Source organism: Ahaetulla prasina, chromosome 3 (assembly GCF_028640845.1).
Source record: "Ahaetulla prasina isolate Xishuangbanna chromosome 3, ASM2864084v1, whole genome shotgun sequence".
In the NCBI taxonomy this organism is placed as follows: domain Eukaryota; kingdom Metazoa; phylum Chordata; class Lepidosauria; order Squamata; family Colubridae; genus Ahaetulla; species Ahaetulla prasina.
In genome coordinates, this window is record NC_080541.1 from 32,642,479 (window position 1) to 32,662,858 (window position 20,380).

The 20,380-nt window shown below is 40.0% G+C and overlaps 1 protein-coding gene across 3 annotated transcripts in view; it reads right to left on the reverse strand.

Annotated features, from left to right (window-relative positions):
* Positions 1-20,380, reverse strand: part of CPQ (carboxypeptidase Q) — a 215,428-nt gene that overhangs the window by 172,172 nt on the left and 22,876 nt on the right. For all 3 annotated transcript variants that reach the window (XM_058179166.1, XM_058179164.1, XM_058179165.1), the window contains exons 2-3: positions 10,958-11,408; positions 6,369-6,576 (exon numbers count right to left, since the gene is read on the reverse strand). In XM_058179166.1, coding sequence (XP_058035149.1) covers positions 6,369-6,576; positions 10,958-11,387 — 638 coding nt within the window. In that variant the 5' untranslated portion in view covers positions 11,388-11,408. The remainder of the gene's footprint in view (positions 1-6,368; positions 6,577-10,957; positions 11,409-20,380) is intronic.

Here is a 20,380-nt window from a genome sequence, read left to right on the forward strand (position 1 = left end):
ACAACGCTGTTACAAACCTAGATCTTGAACAACTTGTAACTAACAGTACAAGACTCAACAACTGCCTTGACCTCATCTTCTGCAAAAACACAAATTCCATTTATGGACTACAAATAAAAGAACCCTTTTCCAACAGCGACTACTGCATGATTGACTTTCGTCTCAATATATGCCCTTACATAAATCGTCATATCAATAGTATTCCTAACTACAACTTCAAAAAAGCCAACTATGACCTTATAAACAACGATCTTTCATCTCTGGACTGGCGAAATCTGTTCTCAACCTGTATAACTGCTGAAGATCACTATAGAGTTTTCCTACTTGAAATCAATAGAGACATTAAACTATACGTACCACAAACTACCACCAAGATCAGGAAAAGCAAACTACCCATATCAATAAAAAAGCTTCAATCTTAAAAAAAAACCCCTGTGGAGAAGAAACAAAAAGGGCTATGTAGAAAATTTTAAAAATCGCTACAAAATTATATGCAACCAAATAAAAATTGAATGCACAAATTACCAAGCAAGAAGAGGACCTTCTGCACACAAATTCCAATCGTGCCTTTTATAATTTTGTGAACAATAAGCTTAAAGACTCTAGATCCATCCCACCACTAAGAGATTCTAACGGCAAAGAATGCAATGACGAAACAACTAAAGCAAACCTCTTTAACACATTCTTTGGCTCAGTTTTTGTTAACAGTGATGACACATATCCGACATTCCCAAATCGTACAAGCAATGAGTATGATGACTTAACACATATAGATTTCACAGAAGATAATGTTGGAAAAGCTCTTCGCAACTTGAAACCATCTCTATCCATTGGACCTGATGGACTATGTGCTTACTTCTTAAAAAAACTTTCTACTAATTTATCAGAACCCCTGAATATAATCTTTGATAAAGCTTTCACAACCAGTTCCCTTCCCAATCTTTGGTCACTAGCCACAGTCATTCCAATCTTCAAAAAAGGAGACCCCAGCTTAGTTGAAAATTACAGACCAATCTCCCTATGCTGCGTCGCCTGCAAAGTAATGGAATCTATCATCAACCAATCCATTACCTTCCACTTAGAAATACACAACCTACTCTCTAATAAACAATTTGGTTTCAGGAAAAAATTATCATGCAATTTACAACTTCTCCACTGTAAAAACTTATGGACTACAAATCTTGATCTAGGCAAAACAATTGATGCAATCTACATAGACTTCTGCAAAGCTTTTGACTCAGTAGTACATGATAAACTTCTCCTAAAATTAAAATCCTATGGCATTTCAGGACCCCTACACAATTAGATATCTGCTTTTTTGTCTAACAGACAACAAGTGGTTAAAATTGGTAATGCTCTATCAAATCCTGTTCCTGTCAAGAATGGCGTTCCTCAAGGTAGCATTCTTGGACCAACTCTCTTTATACTATACATAAATGATCTTTGTGACCATATCTCAAGTAACTGTGTTCTCTTTGCTGACAATGTCAAACTGTTTAACACCACCGACAATACATCTACCATTCAAAAAGACCTTGATCATCACTTGGTCTAAAATTTGGCAGCTCCAAATTTCAACCAGCAAATGCTCAGTCTTACATATAGGAAAAAAGAACCCAAACACTAGGTACATACTAGATGGACATTACCTTACAGACGACCCCCATCCGTTAAAGACCTTGGAGTTTTCATGTCAAATGATCTAAGTGCCAAAGCCCACTGCAACTACATAGCAAAAAAGGCTCTAAGAGTTGTTAACCTAATCTTACATAGCTTCTTTTCCAAAAACACCACACTACTGACCAGAGCATATAAAACTTTTGCTAGGCCAATTCTTGATTACAGCTTGCCTGTCTGGAACCCATATCACATTTCTGACATCAATATAGTTGAGCATGTCCAGAGGTATTTTACGCGAAGAGTTCTCCACTCCTCCGTAACCAACAAAATACCTTATTCCACCAGACTTGAAATCCTAGGCTTAGAAAACTTGGAACTCTGTCGCCTCCGACAGGATCTGGGTTTAGCTCATAGAATCATCTATTGTAATGTCCTTCCTGTTAAAGACTACTTCAGTTTCAACTGCAATAATACAAGAGCTACCAATAGATTTAAACTTAATGTCAACCGCTCCAATTTGGATTGCCGAAAATATGACTTCTGTAACAGAATTATCTGTGCTTGGAATGCATTACCTGACTCTGTGGTCTCTTCTCATAACCCCAAAAGCTTTAACCAAAATCTATCCACTGTTGACCTCACCCCATTCCTAAGAGGACTTTAAGGAGCGTGCATAAGAGCACAAACGTGCTTACCGTTCCTGTCCTATTGTTCTTTTCCTATATGTATGTTTATATATTATATAATCTTTTTGTGTGATGCTTGTGTATATTGTTATGACAAAATTAAATATAAATAAATAAATAAATAAATAAATAAATAAATATTCTAGGATTGGCCTAATTTATGTTTGGTAAGCCACACTGTAAACTAATCATCCTTAACCTCCTTTTTCACATATATTTTAAATGCAATTCTATCTGGAGGCACATGTAGATGAGCATTCTGAAAGTTGTAGAGTCACACATTTAAAGTACCAGGTTGGGAAAATGTTAAGAAGCCAGAGTGAGATAGACTGGACTTTTCAATTGGGTTCATTGTATTTTCACTGCCAAGGCAATGTTTGAGAGATTTTCTTTCTTATTTGCCAAAATAACTTACTTTCATTGAATAGCAAAATGGGCACTTTTTCTACTTTATACTTCAAGTCACAAAATGTTTTGGGACAATATGTAACTGAACATGAAAAGGCAACTGTTCCTTTCTATTTAAATTTGAAATGTACTGTTTTCCTTTTTAATAACAATAATTTACAATCAACACATAGAAGTCCTTCATGATTGTATGAAATGCTAAAGTTTTTTTAAAAAGTAAGGCTATTATTCCTGCTAACAAAACCATAAATGGCTCAAATAATTTATTTATTTATTTATTTAATCGCATTTTTATACCGCCCTATCTCCGGGGGACTCAGGGCGGTTTACAGCCTAATAAAAACATACATATAAATACAAAATAAAACACCAATTAAAAAACGTATTAAATAAGGCCGAATATTAAAAAATTGTGATAAAATAATAAAACCCCATTAAAACCAAATTTAAAATTTAAAATTCTAGTCCAGTCCTGCGCAAATAAATAGATGTGTCTTAAGCTCGCGGCGAAAGGTTCGAAGGTCGGGAAGTTGGCGAAGTCCTGGGGGAAGTTTGTTCCAGAGGGTGGGAGCCCCCACAGAAAAGGCCCTTCCCCTGGGTGTCGCCAGTCGGCACTGCCTGGCGGACGGCACCCTGAGGAGTCCCTCCCTGTGAGAGCGCATGGGTTGGTGGGAGGCAATCGGTGACAGCAGACGGTCCCATAGGTAACCCGGCCCTGTGCCATGGAGCGCTTTGAAGATAGTTACCAAAACCTTGAAGCGCACCCGAAAGGCCACAGGTAGCCAGTGCATCTGCGCAGGAGAGGTGTCACATGGGAGCCACGAGGGGCTCCCTCTATCACCTGCGCAGCCGCATTCTGGACCAACTGGAGCCTCCGGGTGCTCTTCAAGGGGAGCCCCATGTAGCGAGCATTGCAGTAATCCAGACGAGATGTCATGAGAGCATGAGTGACCGTGCATAGGGCATCCCGGTCTAGAAAGGGGCGCAACTGGTGAACCAGGCGAACCTGGTAAAAAGCTCTTCTGGAGACGGCCGTCAAATGGTCTTCAAAAGACAGCCGTCCATCCAGGAGAACGCCCAAGATGTGCACCCTCTCCATTGGGGCCAATGACTCGCCCCCAACAGTCAGCCGCGGCTGCAGCTGACTGTACTGGGGTGCCGGCATCCACAGCCACTCTGTCTTGGAGGGATTGAGCTTGAGCCTGTTTCTCCCCCATCCAGACCCGTATGGCCTCCAGACACCGGGACAGCACTTCGATAGCTTCGTTGGGGTGGCCCGGTGTGGAAAAGTACAGCTGAGTATCATCAGCGTACAGTTGGTACCTCACACTGAAACCACTGATGATCTCACCCAGCGGCTTCATATAGATGTTGAACAGGAGGGGCGAGAGAATCGACCCCTGCGGCACCCCACAAGTGAGGCGCCTTGGAGTCGATCTCTGCCCTCCCGTCAACACCATCTGCGACCGATCGGAGAGATAGGAGGAGAACCACCGATAAAGGTGCCTCCCACTCCCAATCCCTCCAACCGGGTGCAGCAAGATACCATGGTTGATGGTATCAAAAGCCGCTGAGAGGTCTAATAGGACCAAGGCAGAGGAATAACCCCTATCCCTGGCCCTCCAGAGATCATCAACCAACGCGACCAAAGCCGTCTCAGTGCTGTATCCGGGCCGAAAGCCGGACTGGAACGGGTCTAGATAGACAGTTTCATCCAGGTACCGGGGTAATTGACATGCCACCACACTCTCTACAACCTTCGCCACAAAGCGAAGGTTGGAGACCGGACGATAATTACCTAATATAGCTGGGTCCAGGGAAGGCTTCTTGAGGAGAGGTCTCACCACCGCCTCTTTCAAGGCGGCCGGAAAGATCCCCTCCAACAAAGAAGCATTCGTAATCCCCTGGAGCCAGCCTCGTGTCACCTCCTGCGTGGCCAGTACCAACCAGGAGGGGCACGGGTCCAGTAAACATGTAGTGGCATTCAACCTCCCCAGTAACCTGTCCATGTCCTCAGGAACCACAGGGTCGAACTCATCCCAAACAGTCTCAACAAGACAGCTCTCCGACCTCTCACCTGGATCCACCCAATTTTGATCCAGACCATCCCGAAGCTGAACGATTTTATGGTATAGATAACCACTAAACTCCTCGGCACGTCCCAGTAACGGGTCATCCCGCTCCCCCTGTTGAAGGAGAGCGCGAGTCACCCGAAACAGGGCGGCCGGGCGGTTATCTGCCGACGCAATGAGGGAGGAGACGTAACAACGTCTCGCTTCCCTCAATGCCACTAGGTAGGTCCTATTATATGACCTAACTAGTGTCCGATCAGCCTCTGAACGGCTAGACCTCCAGGAGCTCTCTAGGCATCTTCTCCGGCGTTTCATCTCCCTCAGCCCCTCGGAGAACCAAGGAGCCAGTTGAGACCTATGCCGGGTCAGAGGCCGCAAAGGCACGACAAGGTCTAAAGCCCCAGTCGCGGCCAGTTCCCAAGCCGCGACTAGTTCCTCAGCCGTGCCGTGAGCCAGACCCTCAGGAAATGGCCCAAGCTCCGTCCAGAACCTCTCCAGGTTCCTCAAGTGCCTGGGACGGAACCAACGTATTGGTTCCGTCTCCCTGCGGTGTTGAGTGGCGGTCAGAAAGTCCAGGCGAAGGAGGGAGTGATCTGACATGACAAAGGTTCAGTGACTAAATCCCTCAAGTCCAGATCCTTCAATCACTGACCAGAGATAAAAATCAGGTCCAGCGTGCCTCCCCCAATGTGAGTAGGGCCATCAACTACTTGAGTCAGGTCCAAGGCCGTCATGGAAGCCATGAACTCCCGAGCTGCTGTCGATGACATGCCGGTCGATGGCAAGTTAAAGTCCCCCATGACCATAAGTCTGGGGGTCTCAACTGCCACTCCAGCAAGCACCTCCAGGAGCTCGGGCAGGGCTGCTGTCACGCAGTAAGGAGCCAGGTACGTGACAAACAAGCCCATCTGACACCTATGACCCCACCTCACAAAAAGGGATTCACAGCCAGCAATCTGAGGTACAGTGGTCTCCCACGGCTCTAGACTCTCCTTAATAACAACCACCACCACCCCACCCCTACCCTGGGCCCTCAGCTGATGGAATGCTCGGAAACCCAGTGGGCACATTTCCACAAGGGGCATGCCCCCTTCTGTGCCCAACCAGGTTTCCGTAATGCCCATAAGGTCCGCGGAACCCCCCTGGATAAGATCATATATTAGGGGGGCCTTGTTAACCACGGACCATGCGTTGCACATCAGCCGGAGGCCCAGGCTCTGAGGGTCTTGACCATCCGGGAAACGGGAGAAGTCTGAGGGATCGGGGCACGCGATCGCCTTCAAACATCGAGCGCGCCCCCCCAAAAAATGATGCGAGCCCTCACTTCCGCCATATCTGCCCCTCCCACTTACCGTACAAATAAGACCACCCTAACCAGAAGGAACGCAATCCTCCCCCATAACCTTCGAATTGTGATTCTCCTGTTAGAAAACAGCTTGAGATGTCAGGTTGTCTACTTCAACTACCACTTAGACATGAAAAACAAACAGAAAATGGTTTCAACAAAAGGGCTTCCTGTTCTATAGGAACACACCTAAAAGAAGAGGTGAAGCGTGATTCTCTTTAAACAATAGACTCCTACCTATTGATAGAAAATGGAGCAATACTCTTGATAAGAGAAGCTTTTGCGCCCAATTTAGCAGCTTCCACTGCTCCATGAAGTCGGTAGAGCACTGTTTTACCATAATTGGTATAACGCTGGTTGTAAACAATAATCTTTCCATGGGCTTCATGAGCTTTCTTGTGTAGGTCGTCAAAAGAACTTACTACCAACACTTCTGCTGTAATGCCTGGAAATGAAAAATCAGGTGTTAGAAATACAGGCCCAGTTTTATTTTATTTATTTATTTATTAAATTTATATGTCACCCATCTAACCAATATAGCAACTCTGGGCAGCTTACAAAAACAAATAAAATAAAAACGATTACAATTAAAAAAAGAGTTACATAAGAACTAAGATCCAAGCGGACAGATGGCATGGGAGTGAGATCTTCTTATCCCATCAACCATCTCCAGTCAGGAGATGTTAGCAAGATTTTGGGGTAAAACAGCCAAATAACTGTGGAAATGTCTTTAGTTACTTTAAAATGGATTAGAAGCCTCCAAGTCAGACTATGAAAAGAAATGAAATGACAAGCCACTTCCAAAAGCTTGCTAAGAAACTGCAAGGACTTATCCAGGCAGTTGACAGAAACCCACCTATTAGTGGTTTGCCATTGATTCCTTCTTAGGGCTGAGAAAGAGTGACTGGCTCAAAGTTCCCCAGCAGTCTCTCATTTTCTAGTCTGATGCCTTAACCACCACACCAAAGTGGCTCATATTCTGATTTGGAGGCTTCTAATCCATTTTAGATGCCAATTTTTTTTTCCCAGATTAACTATGCAGCATATAGTATTCCCCATGACACTCTATGGAAACAAAAGTCGGACTTTAAAGTAGCAGGGCTGATGCTTTTGAACTTTATATATGATATTTTTATGATTACTTTTGAACTTTGGTGTAGGAGAAGACTCTTGAGAATAGTGTAGACAACCAAGAAAACAAAGTGATTGGATCATTGAACAAATCAACTCACTCAAAGCACATATTAACCTACTTTGGACAATGGGCAAAGACCCAGCTCTCTGGAAAAGGTTCTAATGTTGGGAAAGGTAAAAAGAAAGAGAAGAAGAGGATGACTAGCAGAAAAGTATCTATAGAAATTTTCAGTCATCCAGGTCATGGTTGTCCCAAAGGTACTTTTTTCAAGAGGCAACTGGACTTTCTGGTTTTTCTTTGAAGCGAAACATCTTCAAAGAAAAACCAAAAAGTCCAGTTGCCTCTTGAAAAAAGCACCTTTGGATCAGCAAGAAAACAACCAAACTCAAGAGAGCATGAAGGACCCCATATCAAACTATCCATCACCTAATCCATTTTCATATCTCAACCCATTGTGTACATTTTGGCCTTAAGAACCATCATCAAGAATTACAGCAGAAAGAAATAGTGGGTGAAAAGGTGCAGTAGAAGTTTTAGATTAAAGATATAATATATAAGCCAAAAAAAGGATCTGGTATGAATTGTATTTTGCCCACATGCTTGGAAAAAAATTAGGACTGCTCCAGGGCTTGCAAAATGTCTGCAAGAGGCTTCTTAAAGCCCATGAACTGCTTGCCCCTGATCCAGGAGAACAAAAATTAATCAGGCGGTAGGAAATGAGGTTTTGACTTTTGCATCCAGAAACAGGTAAGAAAGGCATGAAAAATCTAATGGGCTCACTTTCCTGGCTCTCAATCTACTCTTTTTTCTTCTCTTTTTTTGAGTGCAAGATGTACCGTATTTGCGTACTCAGGTCAAAATCTACTGCTGCTATTGTTGGCATGTAAGTGAAACTGATAGGCTTCAGCCACTCTTAATGAGTAAGAATTTCAGCTGCATGCCTCAAAAACATCTTGGTGACAGGAGCATGCAAAGCTGGAATTAGGCCAGTGGAGAGGAAGCCAGAGATCTGGAAATTTTCATTTTCCACTAGAAAAATCAAGGTCTCTGCAGGCTGGCACTGCAATCTATGTGACATATCAGCTTTCAAAACTAATGAGTAGAATTGACATCAGGTAATTCATCCCAGCTCTCCATTTATATCCGCACCAAGTGATAAAACATAATAACATGGGTTCATGATTGCTCATCAAGGAAGAAAGAATAGTAGCAATTCTTGACAGCTCCTTGTAATAATGAAAGATGCTTCCTGCAAATAAGTTCTCAACATCTTGGCTCCCTTTCACAGCTTATGTAACGAACTTCTTCAACTGGCGTCTTCTAGAGTTGTGGGGATTGCAGTGCATAGAATTCCCAGTCAGCATAACAGAAGTAACAAAAATAATAGAGCCTCTGCTCTGCAGCTGACCGCTCCTAGCAACCCCAAATGGCAAGGATTCTTGTCCAAAACTCTGAGAAGCTACTACAGGTCACTGCAAACAATATTGAGCTACATGAAAGAAGCTTCCTGTGAGTCACATTTCCAATATTTTTGAAGGGCAAAAGAGCTACTCTAAAAATTATTCCAAATTTGGTTTTCCAGCTATATGCCTAGTTTCTAAGGAAGAAAACATATGTTCTAAATACACATACAACAATAGAGAAAGAAATTAAATAACAGTGCTGTGACTCAGCCAATGATTCATATGATTTTAATGGATGTAGGACTGAAAGTATCTCCATGCATCTACTGATGATGGATCATAGCAACACTTTGGAATTGTTGTTGTTGGACTGTCCACGGTTGCTTCCTTGATTGAGACGTACTCAGGGGTGTTGCTGGGGAGCCTCAAGATCAGGGTTCAACATAAAGCTAGATCAATTCTGCTTTTTCAGTTTTTATTCATTTATAATATAAAATACAAAAATACAAAAGCAAACAGTAGGAAAAATAGGGGAGGGAAAAGGGAAGAGAGAAGTGTAGAAAAGAAGGGGAAAAAATGTTGACTTCTGACTCCCTCTGGTACAGTAGAATAAGACAATAGCATCAAACCTCAACTTTTTACTTTTACATAATAGTGTAAATTAGCCATTTGTATAACAACAAATCTATCTAATCAGTAAAGCCCAAAATCAAAGTTTCAATTTTTTTCCACCTCAAGCACAAAGACCAGAAGCCATTTCCAAGTAGAAACAACAGTAGATCTGGGTTTTTTTCTTTGATCAAAACAGTCAATTTGGCCATCTCCACTAACTCCATCAACTTTTGCAACCATTTGTTCATTGTGGGAATTGAAATGTCCCTCCATTTTTGTGCATAAAGTAGTTTTGCTTTATGCACAAAATGTATATAACATCAAAGTTCCAAATTTTTCCCCCCAGTCTTTTCCCATCAAACCCAAAAGAAAATTTTCTAGTTTTATCTTTATATTTATTTTCAGTATTTTCTGTATTAGAACATGAATCCTACTCCAATATTTCTTTGCTTTATCACATTTCCACCATAAATGATAAAAGGTACCTTTCTTGATAACTGTCTGGTGTTCAATACCAATGATACATCATCTTATAGAATTTTTTTAAAATTGTAATGTAATGTAAATTTTAAATCTTCTGTCCACATATTCTCACATTGTTCAAGCTATACATTATATCCAAAGTTCCTTGCCCACTGAATCATGCAATGCTTTACATATTCACTTTCCCAATTCAATTTCAATAATGTTTTATACTGGATCAATTCTGGATTTGATTGGCATGTTTGGAGGATAAGGTCCCAAGGAAAAAAGAGAAGTTAGCCATCACTAGCGAATAATGAAGAGCAATGTTCAAGTGTGATCAGAAGAAATATATATAGACTTTAAAAAGCTTTGTAATAAATTGCAGCAGGTATCAATCTTTCTTCAGATTTAGCTATCTCTTAGAGGGCTTAAGTTAGGCATTCCTCTGTCTTTCAACTTGCACATTATAAAAATATGAGTAGGCCCTTTTCTGTAACTTCTTACTGGGAAGAGCGAACTGGGAAAATTTAATAGAATATCACTTAGCAGAACCATCCCTCCTATTATGCAGGGTGGGGAAGTGGAGGTAGGCTGGGGAATAACTGAATAGTGCCACCACCATCCATGTTTTTCAGCAGTGGAAAAGGCAGTCTCAGCTTCAGCATGGAAGGAAGTTTCAACAGCCAGCTCAGGCAGCCAGATATACATGGGAAGGACAAATCTTGCTTTTTGCCACAGGAAGCAACCATCTTGGGTTTTTCATACTTCAGGAATGCACACAATGCAGTCCAAAAAACAGATCCATCTCCCTGACATCTTTTTTATGATCCTCCAGATCTGGGCCCCAAAAGGTGGCATTTTATGATTTTAAGGATTCTTAAATCAGTGTTCCCCAACTTTTCTGGTTTTGCAGACGAGCAGGAGGGGGGGAAGAGGAGATGGTTCCATGTGAGACCCTGCTGCTCACACAAATGGAGCTGTGCACATATGCATGCTCGCCTGCCATTTCCATGGCCAGGTTGCGAACGGGCCACAGCCCGATACTGGGGCTTGGAGACCCCTGCATTAAACCATGCAGAACACATGGGCTTCAGCTCTGACAATTCCCTAACAAGCATTAAGCTACTGAGGTTGAGAATAAAAAATAGGCCGTATTCTAAATAAAAAGTAATAGTAAAGGTAGCAACAGTTAAAAATCAGGCAGTCATTACCTTCGGGAGGAGTTGCAACACTCCCACCAAGCCCCAACATAGCAATGGTATGATTGTATGGTTCAACCATCATTGCACTCTCTTCACCCCTTTCCCAGTGGGGTATTTTTACTGGCTCCAGGTGGACATTTCCTAAGCCATCTTTCATCAAAGCGTTCTCCATGTACTGGATAGCCATTTCTAGATTTCTAGAACCACTCAATCGTGGTCCAAAAGTGTCCACAAACAGTGCAAGCCTTTCATAAGATCTGTTCTGGGCCTTTCCATAAACTGCAAGTTTGATAATCTTCTCAGCAACGTCCGAATAATTGGCTATTTCTCTCTCAATATCCTCAAATGTTCTTTGGTGGCCGTAACTGGTGTTGCTTAATAAACAAGTCATGCTTTCAGAAAATAGGCAGATGGAGATCATTAAAAACAGAAGCTTCATTTTTCTCTATTATTTGTGAACCTGTAGGAGGAAAAAAGACAATATTACATTACAAATCAGCTCAGCAAGTTTTAAGTTATGAAGAGCGACAGCCTGAAAACTAATCCAGTTAAGTAATGTCATATGAAAGTGCAGTGACAGAAATTAAGAAGCCAGGGGTTTCAATAGAAAAAAGGAAATAAAAGGAAACAAATTGATGATAATTTACAAATGTGGTGATTTTGAAAAATATATGTTATAAATGGAGAAATAAGAGAATGAAATGAAATACGATTAAGATTGGAGGTTAGGGTGGAGGGTAATATTGATTATAAATTAAAAAGTAGAGATGAAAAATAAAAAAGCAGGGGAAAAAAGAACATTATGTCAGAATCTGAAATATATGTTATATTTGGGAAGTACTTATGTTATAAGCTGTAAATTTTGACTCAGTCAATACTCTATTCAGAAAAAATGTACTGTTTATGTTTGTTTGTTTTTTAAAAAAATTGTTATAAAAAAAGAAATTAAGAAGCCAGGTTTTGTAATGTGAGGAGAGGGGAGAATACAAAATCTCTGCAGCCATTGTCCACTACCTAAAGCGAGGCAGAGGCCTACTTTTTGAAACTGAGAACTAGAATCTCTAGGGAAAGTAGTACATGAATGCCTTGCTTTTTCTGTTGCCCCTTTTCTAAAAGCTTCAGATTTAGATATAGTTTGGCAACATCAACCCTCCCAATCTGATGCTCTTTAGTTGTGTTGTACTATAATTTCCCATCTCCAATATATTTAGAGCAGTATTTCTCAAGCTGGGCCACTTTCAGATGTGTGGAATTCAGAATCCTGATAGTTAAAAGTCCTGACATCTGAAAGTGGCCAAGGCTGAGAAACATTGTTCTACAGGGATACTATACAAACAGGTTAAATCTTATTTCCAGTCTTTTAGACAGCATTTAGCTCATGCTTTAGTTTGGTATTTTGTACTTTTTTAAGGCTTTAAAACGTAATGTGTTCAAACATTTTTAAAATAAAACTGAGAAGCAGGATTTTTTTGGTGATATAAACATTTTTAAAAGAAGGATGTTTTTCTAACAAACCACCTGAAAAATTAAGATGCAGAAATTAAAATCAAACATTGTTAAATATAAAAGAGGTCAGAACTGTTAGTCATTCATTTCAATACAGTATTAGTCAGACATCAGATGGAATGTCAAATATTTGACAGATAGTCCTTGACTTATGACCAGTCATTTAGAGACTTGTTTGAAGTTATGAGGGACCTTCCTCAATGTACTTATTTCCCCGTTTCAAAGTACTGAGTGATGGACCACTACTCCTGCGATCATGTGATCATATTTCAGATGTTTGGCAACTGGCCTGCATTTATTGCTGTTTGCAGCATCCTGCAGTCAGATGACCACAATATATGATGTTTCTGCTGAAAATCATTTACTTGGGCCTCTGGTGGCTCAGACTGCTAAGACAGTCTGTTATTAACACAGCTGCTTGCAATTACTGCAGGTTCAAGTCCCACCAGGCCCAAGGTTGACTCAGCCTTCCATTTTTTATAAGGTACGTAAAATGAGGACGGTAATAATTTGACTTTGTATATAATATACAAATGGATAAAGACTATTGCTAAACATAGTGTAAGCCGCCCTGAGTGTTCGGAGAAGGGCGGGATATAAATGCAAATAAAAAAAAAAATTCTGGCATTTGGCAAAAATGCCCCACAGCGAACAATGGGTTTACCTAATCATTGCAGCAATTGCTTAATGGCGATGACAATTTAAGCAGTTGTTTAATGACTCCAGAAGTTGGTTTATAACTGACAAAAAGTCATAAAATCAGGCTGCTCATGTGGTGACCTGGTTTATGAGCATCACAATTTACAGCCTTACTGGGCAGGCTCCAGTCCTTATAAGTCGAGAACTACCTGTTCACTTATATATTAAATGGTAAGGGGAAATAAATCTATAGATTTATCTAAATTTATATTTAAGAGGTGTTTCAACAATAGGATCTCACATTAAAGCTCAATTTTGAGCAAAAACCAAGCAGTCCCTAAAAACTCTTATTAAAAACTAATTATAATTGTCATAAGAATAAAGTAGGCTTATCTTTAAAGAACTAATCCCAGATGCAAAATTGAATTTTGTTCTACAAAGAACGTTGTTCAAGTTATTCCATGAAGAGGTGGACTGCTAATTAGTTCATTTTTAAAAGTGCTTTGAAATGGCTGTTTCGATTTTCTTTTTTCTTTTCTTTTTTTAAACTCTCCTTTATGTTTTGAGATACGTTTCATGGACTACAGGGTACATTCTGCTGGGAATATCTCTAACTCCAAAGCAATTTCTGTTGACACAAGTAATAACACAGGAAATTTTGTCATTGCAATTGGATGAGCCTTGAATCTAGAACTGAAGCATGGTAATTCAAATACCAAGTTAAATTTAGACACCCCATACGGCTTCAGTCTGGAGATGCATCTCTATGAATTTCTGATCACAATTTGTACATCTAGGGTCAGGAATACAAAGTGCTCCTAGAAATGAAGCAGAGGCGATGGAAAGAACGCTTTCTGTTCCAGTAAACAAGTCAATTGTGTCTTGCTCTACTTGCTCTGCTGAGAAAGTGGATCTCATCCAATCTCAGCTTCACAGGAATGAGAAGAACTTTTTTCTGTTATGAACTACTTTGCATGGCTGTGTTCATTCTAGCATGTCACAAGTGGTGCCTCCTGGCCATGGATGGATTTTAGTTTTAAAAAGCAACCCAAAATAGCTATTTTTTTTTCTGGCTTCTTTTGCCTTGTTCCAGTTGATAGCACCTGGGAATGCTTTAGAGTGTGTCACATCATAAGAGGTTTTGTCATTAAAAAAAACCCACATACAGTTTGGTTTTATTTTTTGTTAAAACAATATTTTTAATAGCATGGGGAGGGGGAACTTTGCCAAATCACAACATCTTCTATTCGATCAATTGTTGGGGGCAATATGCTGACTCTGTTAGAGAGGGCTGTAAAGCACTGTAAAGCGGTATATAAGTTTAAGTGCTATTGCTGTTGCTATGTAGTATTTCACAAGTAAGCTGTATTTCATACATGGAGTATTTTACAGGTAAGCTAGGGATTGGACTTTGACAAGGAGAACATTTGAAAAATATTAACTCCTTTTGGATGGCAGATCATCTCCAATAATGTGTCTCAATGTTGGAAGCAACTATCTTTGCTTAGCAAGCCCAAATATTTGTGGAACTCTTATTATGCAACATCCAGAGTCAAAGAACATTTTTATTATATGTTTATCCTGCCTTTATTATGTCACAAGTAACTCAAGGTAGTGATTGTATATAATACTCCTTCCTCCTCCTATTACCTCCACAATAACCCTATGAGGTGAATTGGATTGAGAGAGAGTGACTAACCCAAAGTCACCTAGGGCGAGACTAGAAGTCACCGTCACCTGATTTCTAAGTCATCACTTTAATCAGTACACCAAACTGATTCTACATTAATAACAGAAAGTACAGTGGATGCATAGTGTTTTACTGAGAACCCTTTAGTAGGCAAGAGCAAGGTTTCTGAGTGTTGTGAGTCTTAATGAAAGTGGAGAGAACCAAGATACAGATGTGGAGAATTATTTCTTCTTTCTTTGCTATTATATCTACCCTAAAGCTTTCATTATAGTTTTTGTGTGATTCCCACTTCAAAATGCTATCAGTTTTCAATAGCTCTTAGTCAGGATACCTAGGAGAATATATGTAGTTCAGGGTTGAACCATGATGTTACCTAGTTGGGTCATGAAGCATCTGCAAGTAAACAACCAAGATTAGAGAACATCAGAGATGTTACAGGACACCAATGACCACAAAGATGGGTTTCAGGGAACAAGAACAGCATATTTTTCTTCTGTAATCCACAGCACAGTAGCTCAGATCAGCACCCCTGTACACTGTTTCAACTTCTTTCCAGATGTTGATTTTCCAAAATTGATTCTCACCAAAGCCCACTTTTAATCTCCTCCCTTCCCTAATACAGGTAGAGAATTTCCTTGTCCACATGCTGTGTTACTTATCTGGTTCAATGGTACACTGGCTTTAGAATACAAAACAGAGAATTGATTATACAGTGTATATTCAATTGAATATATAATTTGACTCACTCTTAGTTACTAGAACAATAAGATTCATGAAAAAGGTGTGACATTACAAGCCCCTAAGGCAACTAAAGCTACTATTCTTGATGCCCTACACATTAAAGAAATCACATTGATATTAATCTGGTTATTCCTAGAAAGCTGTGTCTTAAATCTTAAATTGCCTCTGTAGGGCAGTAATTCAATGTGCAAAGATTATTGTTCACATTTAAAAGAGTACAAATCATATAACATTTGTGTGTCAATTATCAGTGTTAGAAGACATAAATGATAATAAAAAGATGGCATAAATAAATACATTAATAATAAAAATAACATTCTCTAGTGAGGCACTACCTGAATGTGGTTATGTGTTCTAAACAAAGGGAAGGTTATGCCAGAGGTTCAACCATAGTGGACAGGTCTCATTGGAGGAGTCAGACAAAGAGTGTCTCTCCCATTACAAAATATAATGAGACATAAAAAAGAAACCCATACCAGCTTGTCATCTGAGTCAACCAGAATTATGCTAGGTATTGGAGTTCCTGGTGAAAAATGGGCTACAAGGCTCAGGATTATTGGCTAAGCAATCCAGGGTCAGGAGCTGCAAAACTACTGAGAGGTGGGGGAAGTGTTTAACCATTGCAAATATTCAGAGATAGAAAACGAAGAAATAATTATCTGTATTATAAATTAAGAAGAAGATATTCGAAATGAATGCATCATTTGAAATGAATGCAAGAACAGTTTTTTCCCAAACGCCATCATTCTGATAAACAAATAATTCCCTCAACACTGTCAAACTATTTACTAAGTCTGCACTACTATTAATTTTCTCATCATTCCTATCACCCATCTCTTCTCATTTATGACTGTATGACTGTAACCTTGTTGCTGGTATCCTTAAGATTTATATTGACTGTTTCCCTATGACTATCATTAAGTGTTGTACCTTATGATTCTTGACGAATGTATCTTTTCTTTTATATACACTGAGAGCATATGCACCAAGACAAATTCCTTGTGTGTCCAATCACACTTTTTTTTAAATTTGCATTTATATCCGGCCCTTCTCCGAAGACTCAGGGCGGCTTACACTATGTTAAGCAATAGTCTTCATCCATTTGTATATTATATACAAAGTCAACTTATTGTCCCCAACAATCTGGGTCCTCATTTTACCTACCCTATAAAGGATGGAAGGCTGAGTCAACCTTGGGCCTGGTGGGACTTGAACCTGCAGTAATTGCAAGCAGCTGTTAATAACAGACTGTCTTAGCAGTCTGAGCTACCAGAGGCCCCTTGGCCAATAAAGAATTCTATTCTATTCTATTCTATTCTATTCTATTCTATTCTATTCTATTCTATTCTAGAAAGAACAATATCCAGAATCAGAAATAAGAGAACAGAGGTTAGCAGATCAACATTGATTTATAATAATAAAATATATATATAAAGTATTTGCAGAAGCAGAATTGAAAGAAATGCAAAGGTCTATCCAGGGCAAAGAAATAAAAGCCCTGCCAGAAGTAGCTCAGACTGTAGAGGCAAAATGGGAGAATTGGGCAGTAGAGGAAGCCAGCATAGCTATTGAATTGTTTTCATTAGGAAACCAGACATCCTCTCCTCTTCCTCTTTAGGAAGAACAAAGCCCTCTAATAATTAAAGAAATAGTAGAACTGAAACAAAGAATAACTGACCAACATAAAAACAACAGGATAAGGTTGCCTGCATTGACGCTATTTCCAGTTAGCACAAGCATTAAAAGATTCCAATATTGTAATATCAGATATAAGCACCATCTCACTACAAGAAACAAGCAAACTAATGTACAGCACAGCTGCAGTTATAACTGAATACATGGGAAGCAAAATCTACAAAGAAGAAAAAAAAGCCAGACAGTACATCATCAAAATGGAAGATTGGGTTGGAAAACAAGATCAGCAAGCTAAGATCAGATGCAAGCAAGTTAGAACTGATCAAAGAAAAAAAGCATAAGAACAAGAAAATCAAAGATCTTCTCAAGACATCACCTAGAAACAAGGAAGATCAAGGAAGCACTGGAAATAACAATGCATCAAATAACAACTACAGACAAGACAATTAGCACATAAGAAGCTGGAATGGCAAATTATAGGCAGAATCTCCAATTTCAATCCACTCAGAAGCATTTCTACCAATCCATCAATGAAGACATTGCAATGAATCAGTCAACTCCTGATGAGAAAGAAACAGTTCAGTGCAGTTCTGGGCACAGATGTGGGATAACCCAAAGAAATACAATAAGAATGTTAAAGGAGGTGGTTAAAGGAGGTGGAAAAGAATTGTTTATTACCAGGTGAAGATGAACTGCATAGTTTTTGGTTGAAACATCTGACTGGTCTATACTCACTTGTTGCCAAGCAGTTTAACAACATACTGCAAGGAGGTAAAATTGAAGAGTGACTAACATCTGGCAAAACCTACCTGAAAATGAAATATCCAGAAAAAGGGGCAGCACCAGGAAATTACAGGCCAATTACCTGCTTACCAACAATTTTTAAATTGCTAACTAGTGTGGCTGATCCAGTCCAAGAGCATCTAGTTGAAAATAAGCTCTTAGAATAGAATAGAATAGAATAGAATAGAATAGAATAGAATAGAATAGAATAGAATAGAATAGAATAGAATTTTTTTTATTGGCCAAGTGTGATTGGACATACAAGGAATTTGTCTTGGTGCATATGCTCTCAGTGTACATAAAAGAAAAGATACGTTCATCAAGGTACAACATTTACAACACAATTGATGGTCAATATATCAATATAAATCATAAGGATTGCCAGCAACAAGTTATAGTCATACAGTCATAAATGGAAAGAGATTGGTGATGGGAACTATGAGAAGATTAATAGTAGTGCAGATTCAGTAAATAGTTTGACAGTGTTGATGGAATTATTTGTTTAGCAGAGTGATGGCCTTCGGGGAAAAACTGTTCTTGTGTCTAGTTGTTCTGGTGTGCAGTGCTCTATAGCGTCGTTTTGAGGGTAGTAGTTGAAACAGTTTATGTCCAGGATGCGAGGGGTCTGTAAATATTTTCATGGCCCTCTTATTGATTTGTGCAGTATACAGGTCCTCAATGGAAGGCAGGTTGGTAGCAATTATTTTTTCTGCAGTTCTAATTATCCTCTGAAGTCTGTGTTTTTCTTGTTGGGTTGCAGAACCGAACCAGACAGTTATAGAGGTGCAAATGACAGACTCAATAATTCCTCTATAGAACTGAATCAGCAGCTCCTTGGGCAGTTTGAGCTTACTGAGTTGGCGCAGAAAGAACATTCTTTGTTGTCCTTTTTTAATGATGTTTTTGATGTTAGCTGTCCATTTTAGATCTTGCGATATGATAGAACCTAGAAATTTAAAGGTTTCTACTGTTGATACTGTGTTGTCTAGTATTGTGAGAGGTGGAAGTATGGAAGGGTTTCTCCTAAAGTCTACCACCATTTCTACGGTTTTGAGTGTGTTCAGTTCCAGATTGTTTTGGTTGCACCACAAGGCTAGTCGTTCGACCTCTTGTCTATATGCAGATTCGTCATTGTCTCGAATGAGACCAATCACTGTTGTGTCATCTGCGAACTTCAGTAGCTTAACAGATGGATCATTGGAGATGCAGTCATTGGTATACAGAGAGAAGAGAAGTGGGGAGAGCACACAGCCTTGGGGGGGCCCTGTGCTAATTGTACAGGTATTTGATGTGATCTTGCTTAGCTTCACCTGCTGCTTCCTGTTTGTTAGGAAGCTTGTGATCCACTTACAAGTCTGTTCCGGTACCTGTAGCTGGTTTAGCTTAGTTAGAAGAATGTCTGGAATGATGGTATTGAATGCTGAACTAAAGTCTACAAAAAGGACCCTTGCATAGGTCTTTGGAGACTCAAGATGTTGTAGGATGTAGTGCAGAGCCATATTAACAGCATCATCTGTTGATCTATTTGCTCGGTATGCAAATTGCAAGGGGTCTAACAGCGGATCCGTGATGGTTTTCAGGTAGGAAAGCACTAGCCTTTCAAAGGTTTTCATGACTACAGATGTTAAAGCAACTGGTCTGTAGTCATTCAGTTCCTTGATGATGGGCTTCTTGGCACTGGGATGATGGTAGAGCGTTTGAAGCAAGAAGGAACATAGCACATCTCTAGTGATTTATTGAAAATATGGGTGAAGATGGGGCCAATTGGTCAGCACAGACTTTTAAGCAAGAAGGAGTTATCTTGTCTGGGCCTGGAGCTTTTCCTGGCTTTTGTCTGTGAAATAGGTCCTGCACTTCCTTTTCTGTGATCACTAGGGGTTGTGAACCCAATGAAATGGGGTCAGTTGTAGGAGGTTGGCTGTTGTTGGTGTGTCTGAGATGGGGGTTGTGGAGATAGGTGGCTGTAGTTTCCTTTCAAACCTGCAGTAAAACTCATTCAGGTCATCTGCCAGTTGTTGATTACCTTCAGCCTGGGAAGGAGGTTTGCCATAGCGGTGATATTTTTAAGAGTTTTCCACATGTTTGCTGGTTCATTTGCTGAAAACTGATTCTTTAGCTTTTCAGAGTAGCTTCTTTTGCTGCTCTGATCTCCTTGTTAGTGCATTTCTGGCCTGATTGTACAGCATTTTATCACCTTTTCTGTAGGCTTCCTCTTTGGAATGTCGTAGCTGCTTAAGTTTAGGTGTAAACCAAGGTTTGTTGTTACTGTATATTCGCAAGTTCCTTGTAGGTACACATAGGTCTTCACAGAAGCTGACATATGATGTTACAGTATCTGTGAGTTCATCCAGGTCTGCAGAGGTATCTTTAAAATATTCCAATCAGTGCAGTCAAAACATGCCTGCAGCTTTAATTTTGATTCCTCCGTCCAGGTCTTC